The sequence below is a fragment of the Suricata suricatta genome, chromosome 12 (assembly GCF_006229205.1).
Source record: "Suricata suricatta isolate VVHF042 chromosome 12, meerkat_22Aug2017_6uvM2_HiC, whole genome shotgun sequence".
NCBI classification, from domain to species: domain Eukaryota; kingdom Metazoa; phylum Chordata; class Mammalia; order Carnivora; family Herpestidae; genus Suricata; species Suricata suricatta.
In genome coordinates this window covers 59,880,978-59,894,735 of record NC_043711.1, presented here as the reverse complement: position 1 = coordinate 59,894,735, position 13,758 = coordinate 59,880,978, and the positions used below count along the sequence as shown (strand labels likewise).

Below are 13,758 nucleotides of genomic sequence, written 5' to 3'. Positions count from 1 at the left end.
CCCCAGGGACGTAGAGTGGGAGTAGAAGGAGGGCAGTACAAGATGCACTAACATTGCTTTATAAACTCTTTCATATGCTTTGATAACTCTATTATGTGCCAGAGGTTTGACTTAAGTTTTTAAATTCGAGGCAGCCTCTGCTTCCACTCAGGGTGGAGGATTGACACTTACTAGAAAGTGGATAGAGCCGTTTGGCCATTCGCTGACAGCTGCCCTTCCACACCCAGGAAGCCAGGCCCTCCAAGGCCTGTAGAGGGCATGGCTGGGAGGCTTAGGGCATGGGCAGTTCTGCTGGACAGCCGCCCCTACCCCTAGGGCTCCCCAGCAGAGAGGGGATTTTTCACTGCCCTGAGCACCTCCAGGAAGACCAGACTGCAAGTGTTGGCCTGTGCTCACTATCTGGTCCCCTGGGGAGAAGCCAAGGAGCCTCTGTGGGGGCCCAGGTCATAATACCTCCTCCCCGATGTGGTCAGGACCTGGTGGACAAGAGCTGGCTGCCTGGGGGACCTTAGCTGATTCTTCTATTCACTCACCCTTTTAGCCATTTTGTCCTATTGTACACTGTCCGTTCATTGCCTTGAAACCATCCCTGGACAGAAGTTCAAAATGCCAAATATTTGACCAAAAACATTAACAAAGCAGCATTCTGAGATAGCACTTCAGACACTCTAAGTAGCAAGCACAGACAATGCAGGGTCTGCTGCTTTGGGAAGGCAAAGGGACATCTGCTGTTCCAAAAGACTTCTAAAAACTTACTTCTCTTGAGGGAAGAAAAAACAAAAACAAAAAAAGCCCCTCTGCATAGCTACCTCTCATGTCAAATGAGGTGTCTTTGGACTTTGCAACATTTGTAAATGTTTGATCTAGGAATGGAGAGGTTTTGTTCATAAGAGCAGCCTCACAGTACCTGAACCATCCACTAGGGAGCCTGGCTCAGAATCTAAGAACAGCTCTCTTCAAAGTGTAGGCCACACTCTTGTGGCCGCTGCTGTGAATAGCAACCCAGAATGAAGGGCTGGATGAGTCTAGACAGCTTCCAAAGTAGGAAAGCTATACTGCATAGGCAGGTCTGAAGTAAGTGTCAGGGGAATGGAAAATATGCTTGAATTTTTAATATTTTAACATCATGAAAGACATTAATTATAATTTCAGGCATGAAGGGGGCAGGGGTGGTTATCAGCAGAAACAAGAATACTTCTACCTCAGGGAGCATTTCCCACCAGCCCTGACTCTGGAGCACCTCTGAGCCCTGATCCACAGGTGCTTCGTTCTCTAGCTGAGAGCGGAGGTTCTCAAAGTGTGGTCCAGCAGTTCCAGCATGCCCTAGGAATTGCTTAGAAATGCAAACCTTGTCCTCACACTGTCCTATTGTGGCAGAAACTCCAAGGCTTAGGCTCAGACATCTGTAAGCTGAAAAATCCTCCAGAGGGTTCTGATGCTCCCTCAAGTTTAGGAACTTCTGCTTATAGTTTTCTAGCATTAGATGTGGTTGGGCTCATTACTGCTTTTCACAGAAACAGACCTGATAATTAAAATCCTGACCCTTCAGGGGACTAGGGGAACCCCTCTGGAGATCTTCTGGGAGTTTTAATGATGAGAGAAAGTCTTGTCTTATCACTCAGGGTGTAGACTGGATTCCCTCAGCATCGGACCCTGAGACCATCACTCAAGTGCAAACAGCATATTAGGCAGGTGGTCACAGAATGCATCTGTTGGGGTGTGGGAAGAAGCCAGTATAGGGTGTATCCCTGGGGAGGTAGGTACTGTCAGTGGCTGAGGCTGGTCCCTGGGAAGCTCTTGGGGACAGTATAGGGCACGTCTCACACAGGGGTCATGGAAGCAGGGATACTTCTCTTCCATCCCCTTTCTGTTTCTGTTGAGGGAGGCTCCTGGGCATAGTCCCTACCCTTGAGGGCTTCCTGCCCTGTCGTGGGTGAGGCCCAAGTCCATGGTAAGAGAACCCTCATCCAGGAAGAAGAAAACAGAAGGCACCCCATCACCTGCTCCAAGCAGCTTTCTTAGGCTGCTGGCAAAAAGGAAAATTCTTGTAACTCGTGTCTGATCTCCCAAGACTCTGGTTCCTTATTACAACCTTCCTCACCCGTTAAGACACAATGTCCATCAAGCCCAGCACACTTTTATTTTTCTTCTTCTTCCCCTTTTCCTACTCCTTCCTCTTTCTCTTCTTCCTGTTCTCGGGTCTTCTTTGCAGACACCCAAATCTCTTTTACTGAGGGGTATGGGGCCTTGAAGGTGGGTCTGAGTCCCTCTCACTGCACTGCTTCCTGAGTCTTGTGGCTACATCACCTTGTGCAGCTAGGGCAGGCTGGTGTCTTCCCCAGACACCTCCATAACTCCTGGTTGAGAGCTGCCTCTCAGAAAACAAGGATCAGCCTGAGATCAGTTCACCACTCAAACATCCTGCTCACTCTAGGCAAAGCAGGGCCCACACAGCCTGCCATGCCCAGCCCTCAGGTGGGAGAGAGCCTTTACACAAATGACTGAGATGGATCAGACAGCAAAGAACAAGAGTGTAAATGGGGTACAGGAACTGTTCAGAGAGGGGATAGACAGTACAGGAAAGTGGGGAAGGTTGGGAGGAGTGGGGTTCCTGGACCTGACCTCAAAGCTGGAGGGTCCCTGTGCAGATGTGGGGAATTCCAGGATCATAGGTGTGGTGGGAAAGCAGCCTGATACCTGGGAAACCATCAAGGACTGGCTGTAGCTGGAGCTTGGCATGGAGGGAGAGGAAGAGCAGGAACCCATGTTGCATGGTGAGATCCCTGCCCTGGGCAAATCTTTTTGAAGACCATACTTGGATTCCTGATCTGAAAACCCAATATTCCTATAAGGAAAGGAAGGGAAGATGGGAACAGATGCTGGTGTGCTGTCTTGACAAGCTGTGCTCCTGTGAGTCAGGCATTGCTTGTCTATACATATGTCAGCATTAGCGTTTGGTGCCCCAATTTTAGAGAGGAAACTGAGCCCCCAAAGAGTTAGGTCACTCAGGTCTATCTGGCTCCAAGTTCCCATAATCTTTCTATTCTATCCACTTGGATTGTTTGAATGGCTCCAAAGAGAGTGGAGCCTGAACTCCAGGATCCATATAGGAACTTCAGAGGCATAAGCAATGGTGAGACCAAAGTGAAGTGTGGGAGTAAGGTGCTTGTTTTCTTGTCAGGAGGGACGGGCTGACTGACATGCGGGGAGACAGAGCTTCATGAAGCAAGAGGAGCTTAATGCTCTGTAGACATCACAAGTCACTCCAAAGTGAAACCCTTCACCCATAAGCCATTTCTTCCCCTTCCTCCCAGCCTGCTGGCACACACCAATTTGCATTCTGTCCCTCTGGCTTTATCTAGTCTGGATATTTCATATAAATGGACTCAAATGACATGTGACCTTTTGTGTCTGGCTTCTTTCACTCAGCATAGTACTTGGAGGGCTCATCCACATTGTAGCATGTGTCAGTATTTTACTTATTTTGATGACTGCATAATATTTCATTGTATGGCTAACCCACAATTTGTTTATCCATCATCCATGGATGGCTGTTTCCACCTTTTGGCTATTCATGTTCATATACTTGTTTGAGTACCTGTCATTAATTCTTTTGAGTGCATTCTCAGAAGTAAAACTGTGGGGTCACCTGGAAGCTACATGTTTAGCTTCTTGAGAAACAACCACACTGTTTTCCATGGTTGCTGCACCATTTTACATTCCCTCCAGCAATGTACGAGGACTCTGATTTCTCTACATCCTTGCCAACACTTGTTACATTGTTTTTTTTTATTATGGCCATCATAGAGGTTGTAAAGGGGGACCTCACTGAGGTTTTGATTTGCATTTCTATTTGCATTTTATTTGACATTTTACAGGGTCATCAACCATTCCCTGAGGCTCCCATGTTGCTAGTTTTCATCCCCTCAGCTCATTTAGGGCAGGGATCAGGAGACATTTTGTTCTTCCTCATATGGTCAGCTCAGAGTACCATAGCTTAAGAAGGCACACAGAGGCACTGGTGTCCCACCCCCCAGATCTACAGTCAGTCCACGTGGTTGGGTGTCTGGGTGATAATGTTGGCACCAGCCATCTCACAGGCCACACCCACTAGTGAGGTCTATGAAGGACACTGAGTATCCAGGTCATCAAGGGCTCTGTGTACTACCTCTTACAATGTCTGCTACAGTGAATACATTGTGCCTACCATGGGCCTGGTACCTCCCATTTCAGTGATGTCAAATAACAAAAATTCACCTGAGGAAATTTGAAGATCTAATTGGCTTTACTCAACAATTCATGAATCGGCAATATCCATCTAGCAAGTAGAAAAAAGCTTCCCTGAGCTGTCAAAAATGAAAGGTTTTTAAAGGCAGAAAGGAGTAAGAAAAGGAAGTTATTAGCAAAGAATGCATTGTTTCTGGTCAAACTGCCTTCCTAAGGTGAATGGAAGGGCCTATAGAGTGGATTATTTCACTAGTTTTGACCAAGTCATTCCATGGTGATTGGTTTAAGGTTACATGCTGGGGAGCTTGTGCAGAGGAATAAAACTTCAATTAGGTTACTTATTAAGTTTGGGTTTGCTGGTGTGAGGTTTAACACAAGTGATCCCATTTTAGGTCTGCTATAACCTTTTTAACAGTGAGCTAGGGCTGATTTCTAAATTTCTAAGGGCTTTCTCCAGATGTGGAAGGGAAACCGCTAGGCTCTCTTGCCAGCAGACCAGAAGTGCCAAGGAAATGACACCCTCCTGGCAGCTCTCAACTCTCAGGAGGTGGTGTGTGAATACCCCAGCTCCCTCCTCCTCTGGCCCTCCAGGTGGGCTCTTTCTGAAGACTGTTCTGTGCTACTCTATGCTGAGTTCTGAGTCATGGTTAGGCTCCAGTGGCCATGGTGGGAGCTAAGTAATCTACAAATATTCTGATTGGAACCACCAACTCCAATGTGTGGGTTTTGTCTCTTGCACCAAACAATTCTCCAACATGAGTTGGATATCCTACAATTGACTCAATGCTGACACTATCTACCTGGAGAGAACATCAGCTCCCACAGGTAAAGGACTAAGTCCTACAAGACAGCCCCCCACACACTTACATTGTCATTTGCAAGTCTAAGTTGTTACGTGTGTTTCTGATTTACTGGCTACAACCCCTTCCTTGGGGTTAATTAATTTTCTAGAATGACTGACAGAACTGGGAGAAACATTTTACTTACTAGATGACTGGTTTGTTATAAAAGGACATAACTAAGGAACAGTTAGATAGAAGAGTGGTACTGCACAAGGTATGGAGAAGAGATGCAGAGCTTCCCTGTCTTCTCCTATGACATTCTCCCCAAATCTCCCTTGTATCACCAGTCTGGAAGCTCTCTGCTCTCTGTCTTTTTGGATTGGTAGGGCTTTCTGTCATAAGCATGATTGATTACATTATTGGTAGTGGTAATTAAAATTCAATCTTTAGATTCTCTGCCCTCCCCAGTGGTTCACGGTGGGGCTGAAAGTTCCAACACGCAAATCATAGGGTTGGTTCCCATGGCAACTAGCCTCCATCCTTGAGATCCTAGGGCTTTTCCCCAAATTACCTCATTAACATAACAAAAAGCCCTTAATTAACACATTTATTGCTCTCAACACTTAGGAAATTTTGAAAGCTTTGGGAGCTCTGTGCTAGGAACAGAAGATCAAATATATATTTCTCAATAAATCACAATATCACATCTACTCTCTCTTTCTCAATTCTCCACTCCCCTACTAGTAATTCAGAAGCTCCCAAATCAGTGACTTCTGCCTCTCGGAGAATCAATGCAAACCAAGACATCTACACACCAGCCACTTCATATACATTAATTCATGAAATCTGCTTAGAAACTGAGAACAAAGACCATCCCCTGAAGGTAAAAGTGAGGAGGGTTGGACATTGACTGGAGCAAACAGATGCAATGTCATCTTTAAGAGAAAGGAGGCTTCCAGCCCCCAAGGCTGTGATGTCAATCAACAGATTGACGTATTTACCAGCAGAGTACAGAAATTCACAAGAAAAGGGGTAAATGTGGGTGGTGCTGGTAGGAAGGAGCTCTGCTCCCTGAATTCAGTATCTGCCCCCCCCCCCCAGGTCCCCAGACACTTTCCCTTGGAACACAAGTCCTTCAGCTCTCTCAACTCTATAGCCCTTTGGCTTCAGGGATCATGCGTAACACTACCTCTCTCCTTGTTCTGATCTGTGCTCACTGAGCCACCTGTAAGAGAGGCTCCCCCTCCCCTGCTTACAGAGAATATGCTTGTCTCGCAAAAAAGCATGTTCAAGTGTCTGGGAAGCTGGTTCCGGCTATAGATGAACAAACTGACACCCTTTTCAAAAGTGGAATTTTGACTAATTCTCAGTGATCAGGAGGGAGCCAGCCTCAGGACCTAGGTGAGTTCTTTGAGGTGCTATCACCTTGCAAGGCCTCTTGAAGCCCAGTTTCAGGATTCCTTTGGCATCAAGTGGTAAACCTGATTCATACAGATGTAAATTTAAAAGAGAGATATTGTCACTTGAGACTCTCTCTTGATGCCTCAAGGCAGGGCCTCAGCTAGACTCTGGGATGATGGTGAGAAAAAGTCCTGACTCAATCCCTGTGTAACAGACCAACATGAACCCTAGTGGCTTAACTGTACAACAATTATTTATTTTGCTAACAAATCTGCAATTTGGCTTGGCTGGGAGGCCTCATTACTGCTCTATGCCACACCATCCCTGGGAAGCCCACCCAGGACTAGAGAGCCCATTTCCAAGGTTGTCCACTCAAGGACTGCTGGCTGCCAGGGTGGCCTGGGCTACGGACAGCACACAAGAACCCAGAAAGCCTGGCAGAGGCTGTATCTCAGAAGGTATATGTTCACATAGGTCTATCTAAGCCCATTAAAGGGGCCTAAGGCCATCTCCTGATGGGGTTGAGGAGAGTGTGGCAAGGCAAGATTCTGCACAAGCATGTAGGACTGAAACATTTTTGTGGCCATCTTTGGAAAATATAATCTATTATAATAAAGACGAGAAACTACCAGGAATCAAGGCAGCCACTCTCCATAGCTTGTGAGTGTGTATGTGTAAGAGTGAGGTGTGTGTGTGTGTGTCTAATCTAGCTCACTCCTTCCCTGCTTCTGGTGACAGCTCTTCACCTCTTCTTCATTCACTCTCTGTGCTGCTCAAGACCACACTCAGCTTGCAGGCCACAGTTTTTCCTGCCCTCCCAGAATCCCCCCAAATATCAAGTTCTCAAGTGACCCAGAAATGTAGCTCCAGCTCACTCTTTCCAGCAGCAGCTCATTTGATTCTGCTAAGATGGGGAGAAAAAACAAAAAACAACACGTTTGGTTTTGGTGACGATACATCGAGGGCACACCTGCCCAGCCACTGCTGTAGATTGCCTAGCTCCAAGTGATGCAGCCTTTCATGGCAAACAAGCATGTTAGATCTGCACCAGAGAACTTCACTGACAAAAGGGGAAAGGTCAACCCTGTGTTTACAGACCAAAACATTCATAAGTCTGGTCTGTCTTCAGAGCTATTCAGAGGGATATTTTTACTGTTCCCCTTCTACCAATGAGGCAGTTGAGCCTCTGGGAGGTTAACTCACTTGCCTCCATCACTCTGCTAGTGCACCGAGCCACACTAGTTAAGTTATAAATACCTTGATGCTGACACCCAACTTTAAACAGTATTAAAAAATAAAGCAAATTCACTGGAAAGTCCAAACTTCAGGTCTGATTTGGTTCCCAACACAGTCACTAAAGGTCTGAGTTCTTCCCCTGTGCCCTGTCCATCTCTCTGTCCAGGGGCTTCCCCTCAGGGTGGCAAGATGGCTGTAGCTGCACCATCCGTGTTCCACATGTTTGGAAGGAGAGAGAAAAATTATGTTTCCCCCAATCCCCTAGCAAACACTTCTCCAGGCTCAGTGGCCTTAACTGGCCACCCCAGAACTGTGTTCAGTGCAACTGCTATGTCTCTTAGAGCCAGCAGTGTCTCTAACCTCCAAAATTTAAGGACTGTGGGGGTGGGGGGAGTAAAAAACAGGCTCATTTTCAAGAGTAGCAGAGTGACTTTTAGAGAGGAGTCATCACAACTAGAATGTTGTGGAGCAATGACTTGAATCCAGACCTGTTCATTCAAATAGTGCTGACTGAGCCCTTGCCATGGGTGAGGCACAATTCTAGATGCTGGGACACAAACCCAAAGCTTCCTGCTCTCCTAGCCTCCTGTTGCTGGCTCTGCTGCCTCCCAGGGATAAAGTCCTGTGCTCTTACAAGGCCTTGGAGCTGGACTTACGTTCTCCTAACCAGCTTTTCTAGTTTTGAAGCAGCTTTGCGTCGCTTAATTTCTGCCTCTCAGCCTCCTCATCTATAAAATCGGGAATAGCGATACCTCCCCTAAAGTTACAAGAATGAAACAAAAAAGGCTTACATGGGAAACATGACAAAACTTAAAGCAGGACAACATCCAACCTAGCAGGCCCACAGTAAGTCAGTCCTCATTCCACAAATACTGTGATTTGGATTTTTATATGTTCCTGATTTCACTGTCCTGGACTTTATAAAGACATGTCTGCATGAATACTGCTCCACAGATGCTATTTCACCCTCTCTACTCAGCCCCATCTTATTTTTTTATAATCCAAATTTTTTACCTACTTGATAAGTGGAGGAGGGGGGTTGCCTATATTAAATAGCCCATCCAGTTTCTAAATTTAGCATGAAGTCTGACAGGAAGGGTTCTCTCAGGAATGCAAGCAAACGTACACCAAAGGGTAGTCAAGGAGGTATGGGTTAAATGCACCATACTCTAAAGATGTGAAAACATCAGTAAACTTCACAGTGCCCAGAGGGCTCCCAGATTTGCAAGGAATTATTAAGTCTCTCAGTGGATGGAGTTGAGGATCTTGCACCGAAACTTTTTTTTTCCCTGTAAACTGTAAGTTTCCCAAGTGTCACATGAACTGTTTCCATACTGTTGAGACTGTTGTTTTAAACAAAAGTTCAGTAAAAGTTCAGCCCAGCTTCCAGATTCGCTGAAATGAGGTAGGTCCAGGGCTGGAGAATAGGAACACAATACCAACCAGGCTACGGGCCATAGCTGGAGCCAGGCGGGTTTCCTTTGGAGCTCCTCAATTACCGGGGAGGAAATTGCCTTCTTTTCCCTTTGTGGCACACTTTTGTTACTTCCCAGACTAAGACTTTCTTCCCACGCTCACCGCTTCACACACGTTTAGTTGAGTTTCCCACTTAACTAAAATGGGTTTTCCTGTGTCCTTTAGTTTGTTAACTCATAGAGCCCTTAAGGGCTTAAACTATAAAGGAGAGTAATCAGCTGACACACTCCATCAGGCTGTGTTCACTAGGGGCTCTGCTGGCTTCACCAGCTCAACAGACTTAATATTCCTGAGGCCACTCCGGGACATCCTGGCGCCCCACTTGCTATGCCTGTTTGAAAGCCCTAGTTGGGTCACAGTATGCTGCTAGTGGTGGTTTCCCGTGATTCCATCAAGTCGTCTTTTAACTAGAATATGACTAGAATTACCCCAACTGCAGGTGAATGGAGGTCTTACGGCAAGGACCAGAGTGCACCGCATACATTTCCCCTAGCGCCTGTCAGGGGCTTCCAAGCTCCGGAGAGAGAGCTTACCCACCTCTAGCTTGGGGGCGGGACCTGGGAGATCTCATCCAATCAAGAATCCCATCTAACCGGGTGGAACGGTTTCTGTGACGGGTTGAACCAATGAAAACTCGAGCGCGGATTTTTCTGTGGCCCTCTGGAAAAAGTGCCTCTCCCGGAAGCCATAGCCTCCTTTGAGCCACAGCTGGGCGGAGCTAGCCTGGGTCTTCCGTCCCATTGGCTTATATAGCTGCCCCTCACGGAGGGGTGGGAGTGGGCGGAGCCGTGGGAGTTTGCGTCTGCGCAGCGCACCCCGGACCGCGCGCGGGGACCTGCGTTAGGCGGCCAAGAGTCTTGGGTTTCCGGCACTCCGGCGACCCAGGCGCATACGGGGAGGAAGGGTGGGAGGAGAGTGGCTCTTCTAGCTCTTCGTAAGGCGGGCGACGGAGGGGCGCGGAGCCTTAGCAGGCCTGCCCCGCGACCTTCAGGGCCGGCCCTCAGTGGAACTGGTAGCAGAGCGAGTGGCGCCCGGTCGATGCCCGCCGCCCACGCTGACTGGGGAACGCCGGCGCTGACCGAGGCCCCCGCCCCGCTGACCAGGGTCGCCCGCGCAAATCGGGGACGCTTACTTCACATAGGTCGACGACTCCGGCCTACCGGGGACACCGACCCCCGCTGACCCCGGACGTCACCAGCCACGCAAGTAGGTGTCCCCCATGACCACCCGCGCCTGGCAGTCTGAAGACCCCCAAGACCGGCCCAGGGGCTCCCGAGACATCTGCCACGTGCGTCCCCCAGGCCCTCCCCCACATTTTCGGGAAGCAGCCAGGTTTTGTCCTTTCCTTGGTGGTGTAGCTGCCGTGCTGCTTCAGGTGCGTTGCTACGCACTGGGCAGTGACTTCGCTTTGCGGTGACCAGTCCTTGCCCTGGAGCAGGTCTCTGGCCAGATAGTTATGGTGGGCCGGCCTTAGGCGTTTGATGAAAAGCGGCTCACGGCCAGAAATAAGGCCTGTTGCATCCTCTCTGGTCCAGCGCTAAAGAACTTGACGGTGTGGGCCTCCGAGAGAAGATGGCATCTTCACAGCCTCTTCCTTATCTGACTTTCCGAGATTCTCTTCCCTGATTTGAGAGAGAAGGAATCGAGGAAAGAAGGTGGTTATCCTACTGGTATGGGGCCAGGACAGGTTGCTGCGCTGTTTTAGAAAGTGGCTTTGGCAGAACTGAGCAGGGGTGGAGAAGGGGACGTTTCTGAGAATGAGTTGAAATGGTGGCGGGTCTGGGGCACGTCAGAGAACTGATATGGATGACGGGGTTGGGAATTCCAAGCAAGAGAGAAATTGAGGCCTGTGAAAAGACGGTTTCAGACTAGCAGGCCTGGAATTGTGCTCTTAGAGCCTTGATTTCCTAAGCAAGGACCTTACAGAATAAATAAGTAAAAGGGCAGCATAGCTTTGTCAACATTTTCAGAGGCCACAGCCGTTCTTATAAAAGATAAAACAGAGTGTACTTAATGTTAGGACCTTGATCCACCCCCTGAGTTTCTCCCTTCTCGTTTCTAAAATTGTTTCATCATTCTGTGGTGACCTGTAAATGAGATGATATATGTAAAGTGCGCAGGAGATACCCAGCTAGGAGTCTGTCTGTTGAGGCTTGCCTTTAAGTTGGGGGAGGGAGTGTCACCAGCTGTGCCTGGTTCTGTCCCTGCTGGTCTTCAGGACCACGGTTCTCCACTTCTCTTCAAGTTCTTTACTCCAGGCAGAGGCCTCCTCCTTTCTCAGCCCTGAGAGTGCGTGAGTTTTTCCCAACTCTATGTGAAATCTTCTATTTTTCATAAGCTAATTTTTTTTAAAAAAGTTAAGGTCTTTGAAATTAAAAAATGCATTAAGTTTGTATATCTGAACATATCCATTATTTTAGTAATGTTCTCTCATGAATTTTTTTAGTGAAATATTTTAATGACACAAAAAGGAACAGAACTGTGAGACAAGCAAACAGTATATCTTTATGCTTTTGTGGGTTTTTTTTTTTTTAAGAACTGTGACATTTCAGCTACAGTTGAGATTCTTTTTTGATGCCCTGCCCCCCCCCCATAGAAATTGATCAGTTCTAACTTGTCTTTCCATTGTGGCTCACAGGACTTGCCTGGTAGGTATTAGTGCTCACAGAAGCTAGGTGTCCTCCCTTCTCATTCCCAGTCAGCTCCTAGTTTCCTTGGCATAAGCATTGTGACCACCATTTTGGTACTGTCCTTGTGACATTTGTTCTCTTATTTTCTTAAGAAACCTGCCTTCTCTTGGGGCACCTGGGTGGCTCAGTTGGTTAAGCATCCGACTTTGGCTTAGGTCATAATATCACAGTTTGTGAGTTTGAGCCCTGCGTCGGGCTCTGTGCTGACAACTAGCTCAGAGCCTATAGCCTGTCTTCAGATTCTGTGTCTCCCTCTCTCTTTGACCTTCCCCTGCTTGCACTGTCTCTCTTTGTCTCTCAAAAATAAATAAAAAACATTAAAAAGGTTTAATAAAAGATAATAAATATTTTAAATATTAAAAAAAGAAAAGGAAACCTGCCTCCTCTTTGCTCTCCCAGTATTTGTTGGGTGAACTCATGATGGGCTTTCTCATACTGTCCCCACCTGAGGAACATATGTCATCTGATTGATCTTTATTGGGCTACTATTTCCTTTCACTGTCTTTATCCATGATCTACTGTTTTCTCCGTTGTCCTAGGGGCAGTCACACCTGGTCCACGCTTCCAGGAAAAAGTGACTCTTCATAAATGTACGATCTTTTTTAAGATGAGATTTTTAAAATTCACAGTAATAGCTACTATTTTTGAACATGTAAGTATCAGGCTTTTTAAGCACTCCATGTACACTGTCTTATTTGAGTCTCACATTACAACTATGTCATGAATGGTGATGTTTTCATTTTTAAAATGAGCGAACTAAAGTCTAGTAGGATTAAGTGTTGGCAAAATTTGAGCCTGGAGTTGTTTCTCTATGTAACTGAAAAGGAAGAATTGTAATAGAAAAGGAGAATTGTTCTGTTGTTGGGGCAAAATTAACTTGGGCATTCACATGGGTTCTTTTCAACCTTTCTGTCCCACAGCCCCGACTCCCACAGGCACGGGAGCTCCTGGGCAGAGGCCTCCTTCAGCAGGCCCAGAGATGGCATCGGTGGACTTCAAGACCTACGTGGATCAAGCCTGCAGAGCTGCTGAGGAGTTCGTCAACGTGTACTACACCACCATGGATAAGCGACGGCGCCTGCTGTCCCGCCTGTACATGGGAACGGCCACCCTGGTGTGGAATGGAAATGCTGTTTCAGGACAAGAGTCCTTGAGTGAGTTTTTTGAAATGTTGCCTTCCAGTGAGTTTCAGATCAATGTGGTAGACTGCCAGCCTGTCCATGATGAAGCCACTCCAAGCCAGACTACAGTCCTTGTTGTGATCTGTGGGACAGTGAAGTTTGAGGGCAACAAGCAACGGGACTTTAACCAGAACCTCATCCTGACCGCCCAGGCCTCACCCAGCAATACGGTGTGGAAAATAGCAAGTGACTGCTTCCGGTTCCAGGACTGGGCCAGCTAGTGGTGGCAAGAAAGGCCTCTGTTTCACCCCCAGCTCTGTAGGGAAACACAGATCTCAAAATGTGGGGACATAAGTTCCTTTGTGTTACTTCAGGCCACACCACCCCATCTTAACTCTGCATTTGTTGGAGTCCCATAAACCCCCTTCTGAACGTAGTCTTTGTCATAGATGCCTTTTCAAAGTAGTAAACTTTTCTATTTTTCTACTTGCCCAGTAGATATTTTGGTTCTCGAAATTTCTGACAAATAAAACAATACAAATGCTACCTCTTTTCCCTTGCTCAATGTGTTTGTCCAGATTTTGAGGCAGGAGGAAGCAAAGGAGAGTTGAAGCCAGGAAGCTTAGTAGAAAGCACCTGCAAAAGTGTGAGGTCCAGTACAGAGCACCTACCCAGCTCAAGTGTACGGGAGTTGGGACTCTACCCAGATCTTGGAGTAGGGCTAGGAATGGTGTTTTCCTGAAGTACCCAGGTGTTTTAACCTGTAGTTCACTTTTAGAATACATCAGAATCACTTAACAGATGGCTGGGTCCTACCCCAGAACC

The 13,758-nt window shown here is 47.2% G+C and overlaps 1 protein-coding gene across 4 annotated transcripts; it reads left to right on the top strand.

The window, feature by feature from the left end:
* The first annotated feature begins 9,924 nt into the window (after positions 1 to 9,924).
* Positions 9,925 to 13,479, top strand: NXT1 (nuclear transport factor 2 like export factor 1). Of its 4 annotated transcripts, XM_029915860.1 has the most exons (3): positions 9,925 to 10,328; positions 12,352 to 12,464; positions 12,733 to 13,479. In XM_029915860.1, the coding sequence occupies exon 3, from the start codon at positions 12,792 to 12,794 to the stop codon at positions 13,212 to 13,214; it is 423 nt and encodes a 140-aa protein (XP_029771720.1). In that variant the 5' UTR covers positions 9,925 to 10,328; positions 12,352 to 12,464; positions 12,733 to 12,791; the 3' UTR covers positions 13,215 to 13,479. The 4 variants fall into 4 exon arrangements, with proteins under 4 accessions (XP_029771720.1, XP_029771719.1, XP_029771722.1 ...); XM_029915859.1 differs by lacking the exon at positions 12,352 to 12,464; XM_029915862.1 differs by lacking the exons at positions 9,925 to 10,328; positions 12,352 to 12,464 and adding an exon at positions 10,334 to 10,410.
* The last annotated feature ends 279 nt before the right edge of the window (positions 13,480 to 13,758 follow it).

Bases quoted from the DNA above. Each gene is read 5' to 3' on its own strand.
- NXT1 (XM_029915859.1), top strand. From the start codon at position 12,792: ATGGCATCGGTGGACTTCAAGACCTACGTGGATCAAGCCTGCAGAGCT.